The sequence below is a fragment of the Micropterus salmoides genome, unplaced genomic scaffold (genome assembly GCF_014851395.1).
Source record: "Micropterus salmoides isolate LMB-PRFRI ecotype aquatic unplaced genomic scaffold, ASM1485139v1 Ms_hic_scaffold_2, whole genome shotgun sequence".
NCBI lineage: Eukaryota > Metazoa > Chordata > Actinopteri > Centrarchiformes > Centrarchidae > Micropterus > Micropterus salmoides.
The window spans coordinates 31,728,402-31,751,754 of NW_024041150.1; the positions used below are offsets into that span (position 1 = coordinate 31,728,402).

Below are 23,353 nucleotides of genomic sequence, written 5' to 3' on the forward strand. Positions count from 1 at the left end.
TTTAAAGGCACACACGTAGGAAGCTAGTACACCAACACATAACTGGTTGTATTTTCTTTTAATTACTTTATAAATAGAGTAGAAAAATATTTCCCTGTTCTAAACATACTCAAGGTCTTGTTTTCCATTCACACTTCACTTCATCCCTCACAGAAATATATACTTAAAAGAAACAGAGATTGTGTAATGCAGAACTCCCTTTAAAAAATCCAACACATTAGAAAGTGCAATGTCAAATGTGTGCGTTAGGTTATTTGACTTTTCATGGCACAACCATAGACTGTAGGGCACAACACATCATTATGCCTGGGTGCAGACGTGTTACAGCATTAAGTGACAGTTTTGGGGCAGTAATGGGTAGGGAAAACATTATTTTAAATGTACATGGCTGCAGTAAATCTCTCCGGCTCTATTGCTAAGCCATACGTTTTGGGATTGTGACCCCTTAAATAAGTCAATGTCAACAAGTTCATTGGGTGTGAGAACCTTGAACTAGTTTCCCTTCCTAGGTTGTTTTCAGTGGGTTTAATATGTATAACTAACTGGGATTTCACAATTAAAGCATAGCTTAGAGAAAAATTTTATACAGTATATATATTTTCTGTTTTTTTCCTCTTTCCTATTCTGTTAATCATCTCGTGACCTCTCAGATTTCACTTGTCACCCACTGGAGGTTGGGAACCAGTGGAAAAGACCAATCATTGTCACAGAACTATTTAAAGTACACAACATTTCCCCTACATTTCAAGACACAGCATGTTCTGTACAAACATACTCTTGATACAAAACATTTAGAGCTGGAAAAATGCTTATTTGAGACATAAGCTACAGTATCCTTCATAAAACAACAGTAATCTTTGGTACATCTGAGATGGATACCTACAGTATTAATCATACATGAACACTGTTTTATGAGTGGACAGCGCACATTATTTCTTTTCCTGCCAGAGTTACGAGAACTCTGCTTCTGCTTGGTTAGTACCCTTTGTCTCTGTTAGTTAGGGTTAGGCAATCAGAGGCAGGACTAGACGCATGGCTGGTGTCCGTCAAATTAAAGTTGTTAAGTGTACAAATAAAATAAAAGCACAATTCATTCATTATGTTTTCAGAACAATACAGTGTTGTTACAGTGCAATACAAAGTTTTTGTGATGGGGACTTGACCCGCCTCATATAGTTTCACAGGACAACCCAGATACAGAGAGCAACGTGGTTTGCCATTAAATGGTCCGTGAGTAGTTGTAGTCTTCATTTAACCAGTCAGGATTTTATTTAGTGTCTCATCCCAAAGACAAAGGTCCTTCGAAGGATGTTGATGATTTCACAGGTTCTACACCTCTGTTTCAGCATTGAGTCAGTGCAGACGTTCGTGATATTGACAGGCTTGAGTATACATATTGTACTACTTTACAGTCCTGTGTGTATCCCTATGGGCAACCAGAATGACTCATGTCAGGTTAGTTGCAACAGTTCAAAAGATCTGGTATGTCAGGTTCGTTCAAACAAACGCTAACAAGAATTTGCAGCTAACGAGTTGGACCCATCATTTGACTGCGGAAGTCAGAACTGAGGAGACAGTTGGTCCGTGTTAACGAAGTAGGTGGTGAGTTTCCCTTTGCCCTTCACGTCGATGACTCCTCTGAGAGTGACGGTGTACCCCACACTCTCGACCATCTGAGATGTCTCCTCCGTCACCTGGGAGCCGAAAGAAAAGAATTGCACATTAAAGGCACACGCAGCATTTAATGTTTAATCCATCCACCCACAGTGGCCGACAGATGGAAACAAGAATCAAGAGAAATGTGATGTGAACAAAACAAATAAACCCTTTTAGAGAAGATGACAGTGGATAAACAAAAGATGTCTCCCCCTTCGGGTGGGGTGAATGTTTGTCAATATGTCCGCTTATAAAATGAACCCAAAAGGAAAAATGTCATTGTTAATATCATAGTATGAACTGTTAAGTGTTATTTGTGTCTGTTTGGGGCAAACACAGCCTGGATTAGGTTTAATTATAAATGTTTTTTTCCTTCAGGTCTCTTTTAGGCTTTCCGTTAATCTGTTTCAGATCAGGTCCAAAGGGAGATTCTGGACCTTGCCTATTAAGTTGTTAAAGTTAAAGTTCACCATTTTTCAAGTCTGACTTGCAACAACAGACGCCCATATGAACATTGAAACAGGTTTTGCAAATTATTCCTCCTGCTCATGCTGGCCATTTAAAGATCTGATCCCGATGTGCTGTTTTTTTGTTACTGATTCTTTACTGCAGCTGGTCAGGGGAAGAAGAAGAAAGAATTTTGTCCTAACAAGACTTATCTTGTTCTAACGAGACTGGAAGATACCCACTTGATTTGTCTAAGTCCCACTGCTGGAGCCTCAAATTAACCTCAGATAAACTTTGGAATACATTTTTGTACAGAGCACTGAGCAGGAAGAATGATTACACAAGCAAAACCTGTTTCAGCACTCATATGGGCTCTTGAATGTTTTAAGACAGACTTGAAACATTGTGAACCTGTCCTATAAGTAATATGTTGCATCTTATACACATATTTTATGTTCCTTATATTAAAAATAGGAAATTTTAGATTTCTCTATATTTATTATTGTGTTGTAATGTCTGCTTCACATATTTCGGCAAAGATAGTAAAATATAAAATGTGACAGAAATGTCAGCCAGTTAGATCGGTTAGAGTGAAAGCTGTTGTTTTAAAAGTTCAAATTAAAAAACCTTTTGGTTCCTCAATTTGCATTTCTTATTGAGACAGGATGCAAGATATGTTTCACCACCTCTACCCTTTTGTTGACTCTTTTCTCTTACCTGAATCTTGTCCAACAATCCTGTGCTGTCCATCCTGCTGGCCACATTAACAGTGTTGCCCCAGATGTCATACTGAGGCTTATGAGCTCCAATCACTCCTGCGATCACGGGACCGTGGTTTATTCCTGGAAGTAAACAACAGGGAGGGATTTTTAAATGTTCATAAACATGTTACATTTATGTCTTAAAATCTAAAAAAATTAGGTTTAATTACAGTTAAATGCATGCACAAAACTACAAGATAGAAAACATTTAAGGTTCTATTTTCCATATAAAATTTTAATATAGTTTCAACCTTTGTTTGTACAATTTAAACACTGAAATTGTGCGCAGGAATCTGCAGCATGTACAAATTATATTGCAGTCAGTTTTATTGAACACTACTCATTCAAAGTCGTTTTCACCTTAAAAATGGCAGATTGAAATTTGGGGACAAAGAAACAAGACTTGGGCACGTGGCTTTTGTTTTAGTTACCATTCAAGCAATATTCATCTAGAATAGACTCACCGATCCTGAGTTTGAAGCTGTTAAAAGAGTGTGTGTTAATGAGCTCCAGTTTGGCCATCAGAGCGATGGCAAACTCCACCATGGAGCGCACGTGACTGTAGGACATCTCCACTTTCTGTAGGGGGAGCCAGAGATCACATTAGTGAAGGGTGTCTATACAAGAGTTTTCTTGTAAAACTTTTGGTAGATTCCTTTAAAAAACAGACGAGAGCACTTTGGTCTGAGACACTAAAGAGCAAGGAGAGTTCAAATGGAAACTAAGCAAACCTTTGTTTCGTCCTCTACAGGCGTGTTTGTCAGGCCTGCAGCAGCCATGTACGTGCTGCCAATAGTCTTTATCTTCTCCACTGAACAGAATTTGGGCTTAGAGAGGAGCTGCATGACAAGAGACACGAGGCGGAGCAGGAGGAGAAAGAAAAACAGAGTGACAAAATGTTCCAGCCTGGTGATGCTGACACTGTCAGAGCATAATAGTATCTTCTTCCTCATACCTCATCAAAGTCTGATATGATCTCGTTGAGGAAGCGCAAACACTCCAGACCGTCCCTGTTGGCGCTGCTCTCACTGTAAAACTCTTTGAACTGAGGCACCGAGGCGAACATCACACACACGCAGTCATATGACTGACTATACAGGTCCTGAAACACAGTTTTTAAAAGACTTAATTTCAAGATAACATGCATTATGTAGCCAATGCAATAAGTCATAATCAAACCTGTAGGGCTGAATGAAAAAAAAAATCATATTGTATTTTGCTTTGACAGGGAAAGGTAATGTTTGCATTTCATTTTCACTGGGAAATTTTTTAAAATGATGATGTGATTTTTTGCTGGGGTGTGTACCAAACAAGCAACATGTTGCCTCACATCTGGAGGACATTGGCATAGCTAACAGAGTGGCAGGCTAACAACGGAGTACAATTAAAAGGGAAAAAAAGCTTGTGGATAGGTGATGAATATCTATGTACATTTCTGCCGTGTTTCGTTTTCTTCACCTGGTTTTGAATAGTTTTGCCCACGAAGAAGGAGGCGACATTGAGAGGCAGCACGTTCTGAAGGAGGAGCCTGTTAATGTTCTCCATGGTCTCCATCTCCTCTCTCTCCGTCTGGAAATAATGCTCCAGCAGAAAGTCTACACGGCAACCCAGCTCGTCCTGAGAGGAAGACAGAGAGTAAAATTATATAAAATTATAAATGTGTATGTATGAACAAATCTGCATGTAAGCTGATGTGTTTCAAAATGAGCCAAAACTATCCAGTTCTGGCAGAACTGAAGAAGTCCTTTGTATGAGGGACGAAACGTCTTCCAGTATCTTCAACCAAGTCCAGTTGCCCTTGATTTTAACCTTTGTTGGATAACTATGAACTGGATGACTGAGAATCTTCATAGACATCGAGCCAAAACTAGTATTTGCACATGCACACACACACACATATTCACACAAGACACACAAACATTTTTCTGCTGCCACACCACCAGATTGCAGAGCAGCCCCCCCCAAGCTATCAGACTCTTAAACTCTAATTCATCCTCAGCACTGCTCCATTGATTATAGTTTATTTCTGTTTACTATTTTTACAATTGCTTCTGTATTAATGTATATTCTCTGCTATGTAGCAGTAGGGAGTTACAAACCTCAATTTCACTCTATAACTTGTTATATTGTGACAATAAACCAACCTACACACTCGCACACTCCCCTTTCTTTCTTTAAAATGCAGAAAAGACATGTTAAAATGTGTATACACATACCTGTCTGGCCAGTATGAGGCATACAATGTAGAAGATGACCAGCCAAACCCCGGACATGATTTGAGGGTCCTTCAGCACTCCAGGCCTGTAGATAAACACATTCAGATATTAAGAGTCACATATTCGGGACTGCTGATCTACGGTCAGTCTATTTTTGTTGCATTGCATAATTCCTCAGACTGGAGTGTCCTGTATCTCCCTGTCAGTGGGGTTCTGTATAAATTATGCTGATGTGAAACTCCAGACAGCAGTCACAATCTGGACTCTGATTGGCAGACAAAAGGCAGGAAATCTAACACCTTGGCTGAGCAAGACAGAGAGTGTGATGACTATAGATAGGGGTGAATGAATGTGGATGAGTGAGAAGTGAACTTCAGCAGGATTACAGAGTCTGTGTGGACAGCCAGCAAGGCTGAACACATACATATATTCATGTCTGTGCATTTTCATGCATCTTATTTCACAGTTTGTCTATTAACATGATGTAACACAGACAGAATATTACATACTCTACTTGATAACTGAACAATCGTACTCAAAGATGTTAAATCCTACTTACTTTAAATTCTGCATTTCTTACCTTATTGTTTTGTTTTTGTGTGTTGATGTTTTCTTGCTCTTTGTAAAGTGCTAAATAAATTTTATATAATCCACCTCACCTAAATGGAACTACTGACACGTTTTCACACAACACTGCAGTACAATAAACAGCAGGTTAGCATCTAATGCTGTTAAATCTATCGTTCTGTAGACTAGAAACATGTTCAGCAGTAACTATCAATAATCTTTACTATTGATTAATCTGAGTATTTATCCAACTTGCAATTAATTGTCACGATTTCCAAGTGCCAAGACAAGCCTTAGAATTGCTTGTTAAAAAACCCAAAGATGATCAATTTATAATGATCGAAATAGTGACAGACCGATTTATTCATCGGCATTTTGAAATAATCTGTATAATCCGATACCTGCACTAACAAGGTTGATATAAAATGTCTGCGGACACATCTGCAGGCAGCCTCGTCAGTGTGGCTGCTGTTGAACGATGTCAGCGCTCCGTCAGTCACCATCGTCTTTTCTAAATGTTATCACGTTTCTTCTAAATGACAGCTAATCTAATCTAAAACCATTACTGGCTAGCGTTAAGTAGTTATACTTTAGGGAATAATACAGCTGAATGACACCAGTCATGTTATGAAATCTATCTAAAATAACACATTATTGGCTACAATAACATGTATATTAGATTGTACTGTGCATGATATAATGAATTTATACATGACTTTTCTTTGATATTGACATTATATATAAGTAATCGGGCGCCCTGCTCTCTAAATATCGGCATCAGCCGTCGAAAAAACTGGTATCGGTCGAGCATTAGATCCAAATACTCAAATGTGGCAGTTTTTCCCTGGTAAACGATTTAAATGGTTAAAAAAACTGACTAATCATTTTACCACTAGAAAGCTGCTCATTGCTGTTTAAAAGGGTTGGATTTCACTCGTATTTCTCTATTGAAACACTTCTCTTGTGAGTCAATACTCAAAAATCCGAGCTCCTCCGCTGCTGCTTCATTTTAACTGTCAACGTAACGTTCAGGCACATAAAGCTACCTTGAACACGCTGCGCTTAAATGTCACCACATGTGCGGCCTCACTCACTGGGTGCCGTTGGTGCCGTTGTAAAGCAGTGTGACGAGGCAGTAGGACCTCGGGGCGTAAACATGGAGGAAGAGGGCCAGGTAAACCACCACAGCCAGCGTGAGCAGCAGGGCCTTCACAGACATGCACGTCCTGACGAACACGATCACTCCAAGCATGGCAAGCAGGCAGCAGTACAGGTAGTACTGGATGTTTGGAGAAAGAGGTTGGTATGAGGAGAAAAAAATGTGGGTTATGTTATGTAAGGTAGGTGTGATGTTACCCTGAAGCTCTCAACAAGAGCAAATAAAGAATCAATAATGTGGTTAGAAACTACGTTAATGAAGGAAGGGAAAAGGATTACTCCTTTATATATGAAGAAAGAATGAAGGCAAAATATTGTATTAGTCGTTTAATAGTAAAAAACCTGAAGCACCAACTGTTGATCAGTGGCAGAAAAGACACTTTAGTTGCCTGGCCATGGAAAAGCTGACAAATTCTACTAAAGGCCACCTACAAACATTCAAAACAATATGTTACCTGCTGACTGATCAGCAGAAAAGCCTAAACATACCACAGAATCACTATACTTTCCCACAGGAATTAAAAGACACAATAAAGACACATAAATAGCATGGTGAAATACTTATTTGGGGGTACTTACAGGCACAGTGAAGAGGTTAAGATCCTCCAGCGTCGTACTGTTGGTAGCCGACATACAGTCGTCTCCTGGGAGGAAGCACTGAAAGAACAGCAACACGGTGAAAGAAAGACAAAATCAAAATGGACAACAGGGGGAAATGGACTGATGGAACAGCCAATGTATCTGTGGATGACAGGAACAAAGAAAAGTATGACAAAAACTGGGAGGCAGAAGAGGAACTCACAAAGTTGAGGATGGCCATAAGCAGGGTGATGAGCACACAGATGGTGATCACAAACAGTCGCAGCACCACCCTGATGGAGACGCCGTGGGACAGTCCTGAGATCCACTGAACACCCGGCGGTATCTTGGAACGCCACTTCTGTAAACAATCATACATTCAAACATTTAACGCAAAAATGCTGAGGCTCACTGTAATCACATTACCTGTTCCAAAACAAAGTGCCACAAAGCAACTGATCAATTATGGTATTAAAAATAAATGATAACCAGTGAATGCCAGGAAAATAAGAAACAATCTACAAATATGTTGTACACTAAAGAAAATAATCAGCAATAAAGTATACGCAGTCAACATAGAAAAACACCAGCAACATACAAGTTGTTCTTGAGCAATGACTTCAAATCCATTATTCACATCTTTTTAGGATGAGTTTTTGCACCTCATCTACACTAAACCATACTGTTTGTTTTTAACACTGTTGCTCACCTGTTGATATGAAACTCTTACCAACTTACCAACACTGCTCAGTGTTGTTACAAACACACCGCAAGGGTTAACTTACCTCCAAGTATCCAGTGAAAGCGACGGAGAGAAGCAGCACCAGCACAGGGAAGGAGGCACCGTAGGACACGGCCATCACAAAATTTCTGGGAGGAGTAAAAACGAATACTTTACACTGTTCACCCTCATTCAAGAGTAAGTGAATACAGGCGCACATGTATGTGAGTTGATGACTAAGGCTCGAAATAACCGGGGAATTAACAAGATAGGATTTTACTGCAGTATTTTAGGCTCAGGCAAAGTTATTTAAAGGTGGTAAAAAACATTTTGATTTAATTCAGAGAATAAAGAGTATAAGCAAGTGACAAACTGAAGTGCGGCTGCACGTGTGAATGTGACTCAAGCGCTACTCACTTCTTGGAGACAAGCATCTGGACAGCAAAAACAGTAACGAAGATCAAAGCTACGCAGCTTATTGAGTGGTGTAAATCCTTCACCTCTGACGTGCGGAACTAAAACAAACACACAGACGTTAGACACAGTAGAAATACGTGATTTGCAAGCACACACAGGCACACAAACATACTGTACATCGTGTTTGTTTCTGCTCTTTCACGCATACGTGCTGCTGCTATCCGATTTATTTTGCACGCGAGTTAGACCAGAGAATGAAGCTACCTGTCTCTCCAGGCTCAGGTTGTTGAACAGCAGAGTCACACAGTTGAGCTTCTTTGTTTTCTTCCTTGATGGATGAATAAAAAGGAGGAACAAAATAAATAATCCCAAAATAAGAGACTGAGAAAATGATCGTATAAAATAAAGGAGAAATCAAAGGAGTTATCTATTTTTGCAAGTATAGCCTAACATGTTGCGTTTTTCCTCCCGACATATTTCTTGTGACTTTCTACCAATTATTTTTTACTTACACTGCAGTGTCAATCGTGTCCAGCGATCCTCTAACACGATTATCCACAACCAAACTGGGACAAAACAAGAACACATTATACACTTTTTGTTGGAAGCATATTCACCTTGAATGACCTCATTAGTGCTTCAACATGTGCTTAATTCTTATTCCACTTCAGTTAACAATGCTGGTTTATTTTGCATATTTTTTCTCAGGTGCTTTTAATGTCTGGGAACTTACCAGACGGGGTTGTTCTGGAAAGGTGGCCTTTCCTGAAGCAAACACACACACACAGTCAACAGAATGTGTGACCTTGCGTCACCTCTCAGTACTTTATAATCAAACTACAGTACAGACATTATGATCAGACGCTGGTGAGAGGCGGACGAAAGATCAGAGGCAGTGTGTTAAAATCTGCAGAAAGACTAGCCACTACTAACTAAGATTGTGGGTTTCTGGAGAACTTGTGTGCGCTTACAACAACAAAACGATATGATTTAAGTGATTTATGTATACCTACTGGATTTGTGTATATTACATATAGTTTTACTGTTATGCACAGCTCAATGTGTAAGAGAAACTAAGCAACAAGGAGGGAAGAAGCACCAATAAAAAAGCAATAAAAAAATAATGATAATTATCACAATATAATTTTCCTCAATAACAATATAACAAATATTCCATTTTTAAAAATTTTTGGTTAAGATATATATTTATTTTGTTGAGGAAAAAGGGACTGAAAGATTTTAATTAATTTTACTAATGCATATTTGATTTTATACTGAATGTTCTACCTCAGATTTGTTAAGTGATCCACTGTTTGCTATCAAGTATTTTTTCTGACCATAAAGGAAAGTTTAAAACCACAATTAAACATCTGGTTTCTTGACATATATCGTGATAATTATCGATATTGAATAATATGACATTTTTTATCTTGATAACATATTTGGCCGTATCGCCCAGCCCTAGCACCAATACGTACTGCAGACAGCTGTGATTGGTTTGTGACATTATTGGTGGGGATGACATGCTTCTTGGATGGCTTGGCTTCAGGGTTGCTTAGGTCTGCAAAGGGGTGGATAGTCTGCCAGGACCGAAGGTACTGAGACATCCGGACCGATGCCCGCTGCCTGTTCTCTCCTGCTGCAAGAGTGTTTCCCTGAAATTAAGATGGAGATTAGTTTATTTGACTTTTCTTGCCATAGCATAGTGCCATCACAACAATGCAGAAATCAGTGCCCTGCTCTAGAGCACGTCTGCAGGGGTTGACAGCACCAAAGATGCCCATACAGTCTATGTCAGGAAGTTCATACTTAAGATTACCCAGCCAGAATCCTTAGTTTGTCAATTCTGTTATCAATTATAAGTTACATTTTCAGATAAATTTTAAGAAGTACAGGTTCAACAAAAAACGTAAACAATCCTATACAGATAACATGCTGTTAATTGAACTATAACAATTACATACATATAACAATGATCACATCAAGAAAGTGCCCTTTAGGTGTAGATGTGCATACGTGAGACACAAAAAATGTTTTCTGAAACTTGACAATAGTCTAAAATACATGGACTTCACATGCACACGTTGCACACAAACATGTGTACACCTACCATTTTAGGTCTCCTGGAAATGCTGTGCGGCTGGGGGTCAATCACCAGGTAGGTTTTTCTTCCTGTAAGAAGAGAATCCCGACTCCCCCCGTCCGCATCCTCCACTTGATACGCTCCATTCAGGTGCTGCAGTGTCTCCTCTGTGATGTGGACTCGCCTATTAATCATAAGAGAATTAATAATAAAAAATTGGTATCTACCTTGTTGCATCATCAGTTTGTATTTATTACACCATCTCTATCATTTTCTCACCCAGGAACACCTCCAGACTCCATGTGGTTGGCTAACGTAACGTCATCTGACCACACGTCGTACTGCCACTTCTGCAAGCCAATCACACCACAGAGCACGTTGCCAGTGTGGACACCCACCCGCATGCTAACCTCAACCCCCGTCGCCTCTTGCAGTTTGCTGCAAAGAAACAAACATTTTTTTTAACAAAAATCTGAACTACGGTGTCTTGCAAAAACCCCCTTACTTCTGGAACTTATTGTTGGGCTATCAAGTGACACGAAAATAAACTTTTGTTCAATATTCTGTCTGAGTTGTACGCATAGCGCTCATTTTGGATTTTTCATTTCTCAACTATCACACTGTAAAACAAGACAGAAGGCGCAGATCTTTCCATAAGAAAGACATAGGGATAAAGGATTTATACCCAAAACTTCTCTTTCATCTCACTATAAATTAAATTCCATAAAACTGAGCACTAAAATCCCCGTTAAAGGCAAGGAAAGAGAACCAAATAATCTACATGGTGCAAATACAACAAGACCTCACTGAAAATGTGCAGAATATTATTGACTATTTACATATCATAGTGCTTCCACCTTCTCTAACAGCGCTTTGACTGTAATATATAGTGTTGTGAGTAGTGCCCTGAAAGCCATGAGGAAGTTGTACAGAGTAACATTAATGTCAGATGCAAATTAAGATCACTCACTAGCTTTTATTCCCTTTGGCTGGAAAAACAGAAGTCAAGTGGGAGGCTCGTCAACATAATTTAAAGCACAAATTACAACAAACCAGATGTTGTTGTTTTATAATAACATTTTTAATTATAGAAGAAGATAGACACATCAAATAATGTTGGGTAATAGAACTTTAGATCACTTCAGATAAACTGACCTGATGGCCGTGCACATGTCCAGCCCCATCTTAACACAGTTCTTGGCGTGGGTGGGAATAGGATCAGGTAGACCAGATACACAGTAGTAGCAGTCCCCTAAGATCTTAATGCGAAGACAGTCATTTTTCTACAGAGAGGCGGGGACAGTCAAAGTCAGACGAATATTGGACTACTTCATAAATAACACAAAACTGCTTTTTGTGAAGAAGTAAAACTTTTATTTTGGGCTGGATGTGCTGGTATTTTCACCTTGGCGATGTCATCGAATCGGCCAAAGAGCTTGTTGAGCACGGCGACCAGCTCTTCTGGCGTACAGTTACTCGCCAGCTTTGTGAAGCCTACAATGTCTGCATACAGGATGCTACACAAAGCCACAAAAATAGCTTTTAGTGACTCAGCACTATAGAATAAATACAATAAATAAAAGGCAAAATATACAAATTTCTCTAATTTATCAGCAGCTCAATTTTAGTTTAGAGATCCATTGCTAAATTCACCCGTTCTCCTGCTACTCCAGTGGTATTGTACTCTCGGCCAACTTTTTTGTGATTGTTGTCTAATAGATTTTTTGTGTGTTTTTCCTGTGCTCCAGGATTCCTGTGCCCTTCACCTTTCTTCATAACTCACTTCAAGCCACAACCGTTAACCCTCTTCTAACCTGCCTGCCTCCTACCTTCGTCTGCCCTGACAACCACCTCACCTACACATCGTTTGTCAATAAACGCTTTTACTAAGACTGTTGTGATCTGTGTCTGCATCTGGGTCTACGTCAACCGAGGGCAAATCAGGCCATCAATTCTGAGCACACAGACATGATACACATATTTTTAGATATAGCGCGATTTCTGACAACATCATTATCGGCACGTCCACTGTGAATAAATGTCCATAAATCTGTTTTGAAATCAAAGAGGATGCTACTTAAAATGCCAGCACATTTTTAAGTTTACAAAGTAATCCAGTGATAGTTATCTGTACGCCCATGGGTACACTGCAAACAGCAACTGCTAATTTGGGGCCAATTTGCAAAAATTTAAACAAATATTGGCTAAATAAGGCTCTAGTAGTTGCCTACAGCGTTATCTCACTGACTCCATGGCAACATCTCACTTCCTGTTTACATCTGTCAAAGCATTATGTGTGCTGTTTTCTCATTTTTGTCTGAGGGGAAGACTACAGCGTCAGCTTTTAAAACCCCTGATGTGGGTCAAAAGTGACAAGTCTGTAAAAATCCTGACTTAACGTCTGTATTTACACACTTAAGTACACACCTTTATGTCAACTATTAGTGTATTTGTATAATACAATTATCACTAGTAACTAATATTAAAACTGGTCAAAATTAAGTCTATTTTTCTTTCTTCTGGCCTTAAACATTTACGCTTTTGAATGCAACTTTAATCTCCAATTCACTGTCATTAAAAGCAACCTGCTGTGCTGTAAGGAGCACATGGGTCTAAGACGTAATAGTCAACAATAAGCAAAATAAGTTCATGGGAAGGAGGAAGGAGAGAAACAACTTATGGCTCAGCTGTAATGTTCTAAAAAGCAAACATACTCAACGTCACCCCAACACTGTAACAGTATGATCTCTACCTGACGTCTTTGTGCTGCCGTACGTAGAGGCTGTGAAAGTCAGGCCTACGTTGAGGCTGAAGAAAGCTGGACTCTTTCTTCTCATCGCTCTTGGGCTTGGTAAGCCTCTTTATCACCTCTGTTTTCAGCTCCATGGCGATGTACCGGGGCAACACCGACAGGAGGAGCTGCTCCTGTTGCAAAGGACACAGGGAGGACGGGGTTAAAAATGTGCTTGGAGAAGGTGGGTGATGAGTTATTAAAACCTTGTACATTGGATCCCTGGATTTCTGTCTTAGAGAGGTAACAATCTGTTCACAAAGGCTATAAAAGAAACAGGCGGCCATCAAAGGCCTCTTTGAAGCGATGTTTACTTGGATCTCATTTCATCTATTTGTTTGCTTCCTGTGAATAGTGTTCATTCTGCTTTGCCTATTCTATTGCTGCTGGGCTTCAGATAAGTGAATGATTAATCTATTGGCCTAATAGCCAGAAAAGCATACAGTAACCAAACCCCGGTGAAGAGAGCTTTTAATGAAAGCAATTACACATAACAATTTTAAATTGAGAGTAACTGAAACAAGCTGCAGTGAAGAGTTTTTACATGAGAAGTGACCTCGACAGTAGTAAACTAAGACAAGCAGAGCAAATATAGGCCTAGACAAATTAATTTTGCTAAACTGAGCTGTCATCTTTCCTTTAGCTGAAGAGCCAAAGAAATTATTCTGAATTTAAATTAAAGCTATACTGTCGAATGAGTCAAAGCCAGTTTTTTAACCTGCTGATATTTTTTTATTTCCTTCTGGGAGCGTATGGCGCTGAACTGTTCTCTCTTCTGAGAGGATATCCTGAGATCCTGCGCCGTCATCCACAGATGGAAAATCCCAATGCAGTTCACACACACAAACAGCAGTGCATTCGCCACCAGCTGAGAAGGAAGTCAGAGGAAAGGGGATTATTGATACTTAATTAATTAATTTATCATGCATTGCTAACACAATAAAAGCAACGCAGCTGAACCACTATTACTGGTAATATGTCAGTCAGTCAGTGACAGAGAGATGCAAAACTGATATTTATTAATATTCAAGGACATTATTACTTTGAATTTATGTACAGAAATAATGTTTAGTGTGTTACTAACTGAAAACCACACTGTTATTTACCATGTATGACACCAGTAAACAGTGATCATTTGCATATTTTTACATTTACATTTTTTAATAATAAACAGCAAGTAGTTAAAAGTGAAAGGTAATTGGGAAAACTTTCTTACATAGAACCAGAACAGAATCATACCGCTAACAAAAAAGTACTTCAAGCTCGACAAGGTAAACATATAATTAAGCTACTAGGTACACATACATATTTACACACACACACATATATGTACGTATATTTGTATTGGATTTGTTGATTGTACAGATGTTAAAAAATAATCTGTGTATATAAACAAGGAGAATAAGGATTTACAGGTACAGTGGAGTCACAGGTTTATTGCACAGTCTGTCTGTTATATAAGCATAATGTCATTTAGAGAGCTTCAGAGGTGCTCGTAGGTGGATTTTCTGTACTTTTGTGCAGAGCAAGGTGGGCTGTTTCACCCCCTTTCCAGTCTTTTCCAGCCAAGCTAAGCTACACCACTCATGGCTCTAGCTTCATGTTTAGCTTACAGACATGAAGGCAAGAAGGGAACATTGTAACTATTTATTTAAATCTTTTCAAACACAAACAAAGCCTTACCTGCACAGCAAGGTGGGGTGTATCTGGGCTTGTGACGGGGACATAGACGCTGATGATGATGATGTGCGAAAGACTGGTCCCTATCCCGAACATGAGGGCCCATGCCATAGAGAGAGGCAGCACTGTGTACACGCTCAGAGAGAGGAAGAGGAAAAACGCTACCTGAGAAGGTAAGAGAGACGGAGAGGAGAGTGAAGGAGAAGAAAGAGAGGCGTGAAGGAAGATGCAGAGACTCAGAGGTCAACTACAGTTAAATAATAAATTCTCTTCTTGCTTCCTTCTCACCTGTTCCCATGTAGTGACAGGTCCTCCAGTGAAGATGAAGACTATGGCAGTGACGTACAGCGTCCCCCAGACGAAGAGGGCCAGGGCTCCTCCACAGCGCCTCACCGTGGCCAGCCAGGGCAGGCAGACGAGCAGGATGGCACTCAGACAGAGAACCACGCACAACACCGACAGAGCACCTACGTGGACGATGATGTTCTGCATAGAGATGGGCGAAAACCTCAAATGAGACAAACAACAAAGCAACATCTCAAGTGTCTTAAAGTTAAACCCGCTAAAGTTGAATTTAAAGGCAGCGACAGCTTCAAAGGTTTTCTCTCCCGCTGCGTAGACGCTTTGTGGCAATCAGTGTTAAAACGCTTTGAACAAATCTCATTAGCAGACACAAAGAGGAAAAAGGAGCAATTCATGTTAATATGCATTTGCATAGACCTACCTTGCATTGTCCTATTTTGACTCCTGTGGCACCTGTCTGCTCTACGCTAAGGGCTCAAATTAAAATGCCTTTATTCATCAGACATGAAATCCAGGCGGAGCTTTAAACAGCTGGTGCAATGTTTTATCAGTCTGCTCCTGCCACGTGAAGTAAAGGTATTTTCATTGTTGTAATGAGACAACATGATACTCTTTTTTTTTTCCTCACAGGAGATTAACACTGTTGTTCTTCAACATGTTAGTGTGTGTCACACAAACTTTGATCCGTGAAATCCATAAAATGTGGAAGACAGAGCTGAATTATTAAATACATTTAAACAGAGTGAAAATGCACACAAAACACTGGCTAAGCTTTAACAAAACAATATTTTACAAGTTTAATCATTCTAAAAAGCTCTGTGTGATTGGTTGGCACCAGGGTCTTTTGCACTTATGATTGTTAGAAAACAAACAAGCCAAACCAAAGTAGAAAAGCAGGTTGTTCTGTCTGATTTCTGTTTATCATAAAGAAAAAAACGTTTTAAATCCTCTGAAAAAGTACAGGTTTGCACCTCTTTAATAATCTGTACACCACTTATCCCCAAATGCAACTCTGAAGGGTCTCAAGTTTAGCCAAATGCCTCTTTACATGCTGTTTGAGCGATCTACGGCACTGCTAAGTTTATATTTTAAGATGGAAAAAGTCATTACATAGAGCTTTAAAGTCTTTTTTTATTACATTGTTGTGGTTTTGTCTAATAGTGTGGACACAAGAGCTCCACTGGAAACTGTTTTCACAGTCAAAAGAGGCAAATATTAACCTCAGTTAATACCTAAGCATTATTGTGAGGTCAAAAAGAAGGGTATTTTTCAACACAGATGACCTAAATATGTACTGCTTTATGGGAATGAGAAGTCACGCGGACTGATTGAAGCACGAGAATGCTGCGGTGTTTCGGAAGAACAGGTTTGATGCTCTGCTTCTTTGGCCGGGCCCCCACTGAAGCTGGCTGTAAACCTTTTCTTCATCAAAGTGCTCGTGTTGAATAAACACTACACTGATGTAATGGAGACTTTACTTCTTCTTCGTCCGGCCATCTGTTGTGACCTCAAGCTGAGGCGCACTTGGGTTCTGCAGCAGGACAATGATCCAAAACACACCAGCGAGTCCACCTCTGAAAGGCTTAAGAAATACAAAATGAAGACTTTGGAGTGACCTAGTCAAAGTCCTGACCAGAATGCGATTGAGGTGTTGTGGCATGACCTTAAAAAAGGCAGTAAGTCTTGAAAACCATCCTATGTGGCTGAATTACAACAGTTCTGCATGAGTGGGCCAAAATTGCTCCACAGCGCTGTAAAAGACTCATTGCCAGTTATCGTTTCAGTTAACACTTGATTGCAGTTTGCAGCTTGATTGCTGCCAAGGGTGGCCCAACCAGTTTTTAGGTTTAGAGGGCAATCACATTTTCACACAGGGCCATGTAGGAAAAAAAAGGAAGGGGGAAAACACTTATCACACAGCTGTGGTTCTCACAGGACAGTGATGCTACAAACATGTGATAATCTTATAGATTATTATGCATTGCTGTAGACTGAAATACCCAACAGGATTTAAAGTAGTTAAAATGCAACATACACATTAATGCAGCAGGAATATTAATCCTGTTGTTGCATAAACTGTTCAAAATTATGGATATCTTCAGTCGGAGGCTCCTTCATCTTGGCAGTAATAAAGGACCAGTACAGGATATTCATTCGTCTTAACCTCCATCATCCTTGTTTGTCACATAACTCGTGAATTTTGTGTAAGTTGTGTTCGTTTCGTAACTGTGGTTGTGTGTTTATTTTAGTTATGTAAACTGATGCAAACTATGACTCTGCAGTTTCTCATCCGGGAATAATAAAACGTCTCTCTCTCTCTCTCTCTATCTATCAAAAACATCATAATAGTAAAACACTGACAGGGTAAATTTACTGCACTATGAGTACTTTTACTTGTGTTGTTTTTAAAGGTTCAGTGTGTAATATATGAGGATCTATTGACAGAAATGCAATATAATATTCATATATATGTTTTCAGTGGTGTCCTTCGATAATAAACCGTTATGTTTTCATTACCTTAGAATGAGCCATTTCTATCTACATACACCGCGGGTCTCTTACGCGGAAGTCGCCATGTTGCCCCGCCATGTTTCTACAGTAGCCTTAAACGGACAAACGGCTCTCCGGAGCGTGTTTCGTCACTACGTTGAATACGGACGAAGAAGAAGAAAGAAGAAGACGAAGTATTAGTTGTAGTAGGTGTGTAGTAGGCTACTCGTCATCTGGTTTATTAGAAGTAAGAAGAGATGTGAAATTTGGACAAATGGAGGCCCACACATAGTATTTAGCACTCGTAGCTTCTCCTGCGCGCTTCCTGTAGCGAAGGGAGGAGGGAGCACTGACTGACCACAAGATGCCACTAAAACCTCCACACTGAACCTTTAAGTACATTTTGCTGATAATACTTAGATACTTTTACTTATGTAAGGTTTTGAATGCAGGAGTATTACTTGTAGCGGAGTATTTTCTCAGTGTCATATTACTTTTAGTAAAGGATCTGAATACTTCTTCCAGCACTGCTTCCAGCATTGAACATTTTTTAAACCCACTGTGTGTTTTGAACTTTTGGTCAGACAAAACATGACCTTTCAAGACGTCACCTTGGGCTTCAGGACGTTGTGATGGGCATTTTTCACTAGCTTTTGAAAATTCATAGAGGGTTAAATGAAGCAATTCTCAGCAGATGAATCAATAATGAAAGCAATAGTTAGTTGTAGCCTTAATCTATCCATTTTTCTCACCCCCAATTAACGACATATCATTTACTCCATAGAAAAACATTCACTAGTTCAGAGTCTAAGGAGATATAGTCAAATCATAGAGATTTTCTCTCTATGAATTGATTATCAAAACCTATATGTATTTGTCAGATCAATACGCGGCAGGATGGGAAGCAAATGTAAAGTTTAAAAGTTTATGTATGTCTACATACGCAACAAACACAACAGCACACACTCCATGTCTCACCCTTCCTGTGGCGGGGATGAGGACGATGAGAGCCACGCAGAAGGCCAAAGACAGCACCAGCCCAGACACCATGGCCGGAGTCTCCTCCACGCACTGCAGGAAAGCCCTGTGGAACGCCTGATAGCAGCAACACATCCCCTCTTTCACACTCTGTCTGGAATGGGTGCTTCGCCTGTCCTCGTCTCCGTCCCCCTCGTCCCTCCTGACATTGGTGCTGCCCCTTGTTTGGTAGGATGAGACGCCAGGGAGTTCGGGCGAGCTGCCACTGAGTGAGTTTTCCGCTTTACGATTGACAATCAGGTCTGTTTTGGAATCTGTGTCGTCGTCTGAATTATTTCTGGTGTTGTGGTTGGAATGAGAAGAGTCTAAACTGGGTTCGGAGAAATTGAGCGGAGAGATGTGGTTCGTCTTTTCAAAGGAGCGTGCATCAAGCTCAGATAACAGACTGCACTTGTTGGTTTGCGAAGAGGTACTTCTGTCGATTTGCAGCTCATCAGAAGATGAGTTGACCAGGGCATCGTGACCATCCGTAGCCTGCGGGGTCACACCTGTTCCCCTCAACAAAGAATTGGCCTTGAGAGGTTCAGCGGCCTGCGCTGTTTTTGCCACACCCACCTCTACGGAAACCTGGGATTCACTGAGTCCTGATGGCAAAATGTTAACATTACTGCTTTCTGCAGATTGTTCTGTTGTTTGTGTGAAGTCTTCAAGCTCGAGGACTTCGAGGTCATCACTCGAGGGAACTATAATGTCCGGCATTATAGACACCTGTGATGCTTCTCCTCCAGGCCTCCCCTTTTCCTGAAAGCCATGTGACTCGTCTGGCATTGTGACCTGTGTGAGTGTGAGGGAAGACGGCATCTGTCGACTTGTCACTTTTCTTTTTCTGGCTGTCAGTCTCTCTGTCCAGCTTGTCTACATGATAAATTCTCACTAGAATAGTGTTTACTTCTTCCTCTTGTCAGGTGTTGTTTATGTCTGTGCAGCAGGGAGAACTTCCACCTACGTCTGTGTGTCAGATTAAATTAATTAAAACAAACAAAAAGAGTCAAGTTCCTCTGTTTTGAACACTCTTCTACGGTTATCCTCCTAAGATATCATCAAAACAGATGGTGATGGAAGATGGTGAGATTACATAGATCCGTTAAGATCCCAAAGATCGCTGATAAGGAATCTTAAACCATAGCATAATCTCCTTTGACGAGTGCTGATCCATTCTGGACGGAGGAAGAGTGTCGCTGCCAAAAAAGAAAAGATGAACAATTAGAAAAGTTACAGCACAATCAGCACAGAACAAATAATGAACACTGCTACTGTCTGTGTGCCATAAGCACAGCAATAATGACAGCAAGGAACTCATACTTGCGCATAGTTTTAATGCCACGTTCCCCAGTATGCCAAAAACTTGTTAGTCTAGTTGTGGGCTCTTCCCCAGTGACACACACGAGCACACTATTCAGGTGGACTGACATGCCTGCGACACGCCCAGTGCACATTAATAAAATTTTTTCCCTCAAGTCACCACGTACACTGAGAGGTTTACCCTGATCTGCCTCTCTGCTGCTTTCCTCTTTTGCCTCTTCTTCCCTGTCATCTGACAAAAACACAACAACCGTGAGACTGCACCCTTTCAGCGTATGATATAAGTATCATGACCACCTTCATCATACGCAGTCTGCTCCAATGTCACCATTAATTCCAGGATTAAAAACCTCTCTCTAATCTGTCTCTTCTGCTACAGGTACACATCTGATTTAATATCAAAGCCACAGAGGGATTAAGCAGTAATTTGTCTGATTCATCCATCCACCTTGATTGACCTGCCCAGTGTAGCAGATCAGCCTTCTGCTGTGCCCTTTTTCCTGTGTGTCTTTTCAAAGCCAACACACTTCTGTGAGAGTAGGAGGTAACGACAGTACATTTATTGTTCTTACTCGTGTGTACTGTTGCTCCACCGGTGTCCTTTTTCCCTCTCTGCTGGTTTCACTACTCTGTTCTGCTTGTCTGTACAGCCCTTGCCAAAAAGAAGAGGGGTTTTCCAAAGCACACTCAGCTTTGCTTTAGCTCAAAGACAAACCAGGGGCATTGCTATCATTTGTTCTTAAAACTTAAATTGTCCAACTTCTTCAGTGCTTTGCCAGTAGAGATCAAAGTGGACCCTGTTAGTCCTGTCAGTCACTTTTAGATGTGTGACGTATTTCAAATTACAGACGCAGGTTAACATCTCCTGTCGTACTTTAACCCAGGGCTGCAACTATCTTTTTATTATTGATTAATGGGTCCACTATTTTCTCAAATAATTCATAAGCCTGATTGTTTTTTTTTATGTTAGAAATAAGTTTAAAATGTCAAACAAAGAAAAGCAGCTGTTTATAGATGAATCAACCAACTCCTTGTTTCAGCTGTATTTGTTTATATTGAATATTACATGTATCAGATACAGATTTAGTTTCTTCAGTGACTCTGAATACATTTTTAATGCAAAACTCTCCTCCTGTACAGTGTCTCATTAGGTCAACGCTGACCAACATAATTTTAGAAATAACCTGCCCAAACACACAATTCACAAATAGTTAGCTATATCTCTAATGTTGATTTCTTGAGTTTGGCAGGCAAATTAGGCTATGGCACAAGATGCCACCAAAAGGAAGAAATAATGACTATATCAACAAAGTTATCTTTAAAATCTAACTTTATCTAGCAGGTGTAATCACCATGATAAATCCCTTCATGGGCTACGTTAGGACAAAAAACTACAACTGAAAGTAATTTGTTTATAGTTAAGGTATTGAACAGTTAAGGCTGGCTCTTATGATATCGATATTAGGCTATTGGTTCAGTAACTTATTTGACGTTATTAAAACAGTGATGACAGATCAAACACTTGGACATTATAACAAAAAGCTAACGCACGAAAATCAATTTGAAGGAAGCAAACGTTAACAGCTAATGACTATAAAGATAAATATAATCCTTACCTCATTGTTTGTTAACGTCTCTCGCTCATCGTGTCTCTCTCCCTCACACACACACACACACGATACGGTTAATTTCCCTCTGCGTCTTTATTGCCCAACTTCCTCCGCTAACCTTTTACTGTTGACAGAGAGCTCTCACAGCCACGTTCAGCCTTTCAAAGGGGGTAAAAAGTCCGCATTATCCCTTTTAAAAAAAGCGCGTTTTCCTTTCCGAAAGCAGACGTAAGGAGAGAGAAGTCTGCGTCTGGATCTGCGCGAGGGAGTGTGAAGCTCGAGCAGGTGAGTGCGGGGGTTGTGCGCACGAGCAAGAGCGCCCTGGTCCAGCTATGCAAATAGGATGAGGTAAATAGAGAGGCACAGGGATGGAGAGGGAGGACGAGTTAAAGGTCAGGCTGCAGGTGTCTTAAACGACAGGTAGATGCTTTTAGCGTTTACTGACATTACTAAAAAAGACATGTTGTCAAAGCCTGTAAAGATCAGCTGATAGATAGATAGATAGTAGATAGATAGATAGATAGATAGATAGATAGATAGATAGATAGATAGATAGATAGATAGATAGAGGACCAAAATGGTTGTATATGAAATGTACAACTAAATAAATAGAACAAACTACATATTCGAAGAACAATTTTAATAGTTAGAAGCAGGTCAGTTGCAGGTTTCTCTAATGGACAGAGAGAAGAGAGGCAGGGGCACATTTGCATTTTTCACATATTTCAGGGTTAGTTATAGCTAGTTTTCTTTTACAAATATAGGATGTACTACTTTGAGTGCTTCTCCTATTGTGTCCATCCCAATTATAAAAACATCGCAGAATAATGGATTCACCCCAAACTACAACTTCCAAATTGATCAAAAAATTGTTTCAGGAGTAGCTGTTGTATAATATTGCCTTAGTTTAGCTACATGGACCTAATACAACTGCACGAGTACACAATATATGAATAATTTAAATAATCCATCCAATTAATAAATAATATAGTAGTGATATACAATGTATGTGATGAAAACAACAACTTACTGCTAACTCTTTACACTTAACACCCTTTTCCCTGGCTTGCCTAGCAAATTACAACTTGTCCAAATACTGCTCATTAACCAGGTCTAGAAAATTATCATATTACCCCTTGTTTCATTACAGTGGCTCCCTGCATGGTCTGATTTCAATAGTCTGACTTTTAATATAAAAAGATATTACACAGACTTGCACCATCCAGCTTATCACCTCTCCTCGTACACCTGTTGGGGCTCTATGACAAGGCTGGTCTCCTGACTATCAATAATAAATAAAAATAAAAATCACACATCAGTTTAGGTGGCAGCATGGCTTTCTCTTACCAATTCCCTCTTCTCTGGAGTCATCCTCATATGCAAAAATTGGTTTACTCAATCAAGAGTAAACTCAAAGCACATCTTTTCACATCGGCCTTCAACCTCATTTATTTTACAGTTAACCAACTTATATTCAGTTATCTGCTATGTACGCATGGTTATGTATATGCGCTGTATGTTACATGTTTTTGTA

The 23,353-nt window shown here is 39.9% G+C and overlaps 1 protein-coding gene across 2 annotated transcripts; it reads right to left on the reverse strand.

Moving 5' to 3' along the window:
• Window positions 1-43: 43 nt before the first annotated feature.
• On the reverse strand, window positions 44-22,119 carry LOC119912112 (adenylate cyclase type 2-like). 2 transcript variants are annotated; one of them, XM_038731118.1, is made up of 26 exons: window positions 21,826-22,118; window positions 18,848-20,085; window positions 15,365-15,562; window positions 15,080-15,241; window positions 14,115-14,264; window positions 13,358-13,530; window positions 12,011-12,122; window positions 11,761-11,888; window positions 10,885-11,043; window positions 10,633-10,789; window positions 10,001-10,177; window positions 9,256-9,287; window positions 9,035-9,088; window positions 8,787-8,850; window positions 8,523-8,620; window positions 8,170-8,254; window positions 7,608-7,745; window positions 7,385-7,462; window positions 6,742-6,926; window positions 5,081-5,165; window positions 4,323-4,481; window positions 3,820-3,966; window positions 3,596-3,703; window positions 3,329-3,443; window positions 2,821-2,945; window positions 44-1,694 (listed from the first exon to the last, which is right to left on the reverse strand). In XM_038731118.1, exons 2-26 carry the CDS (start codon window positions 19,706-19,708, stop codon window positions 1,560-1,562), a joined length of 3,885 nt encoding a protein of 1,294 aa, XP_038587046.1. In that variant the 5' UTR covers window positions 19,709-20,085; window positions 21,826-22,118; the 3' UTR covers window positions 44-1,559. The 2 variants fall into 2 exon arrangements, with proteins under 2 accessions (XP_038587046.1, XP_038587047.1); XM_038731119.1 differs by having other exon boundaries at window positions 1,560-1,694; window positions 21,938-22,119.
• Between the last annotated feature and the right edge of the window lie 1,234 nt (window positions 22,120-23,353).

Coding starts and splice junctions, on each gene's coding strand:
- LOC119912112 (XM_038731118.1), bottom strand. CDS start 19,708: ATGCCGTCTTCCCTCACACTCACACAGGTCACAATGCCAGACGAGTCA. Junction 5,166..6,741: donor AACGGCACCAACGGCACCCA/GTGAGTGAGGCC, acceptor GTTTATCTACAG/GCCTGGAGTGCTGAAGGACC. Junction 3,444..3,595: donor CTGTAGAGGACGAAACAAAG/GTTTGCTTAGTT, acceptor CTCCCCCTACAG/AAAGTGGAGATGTCCTACAG.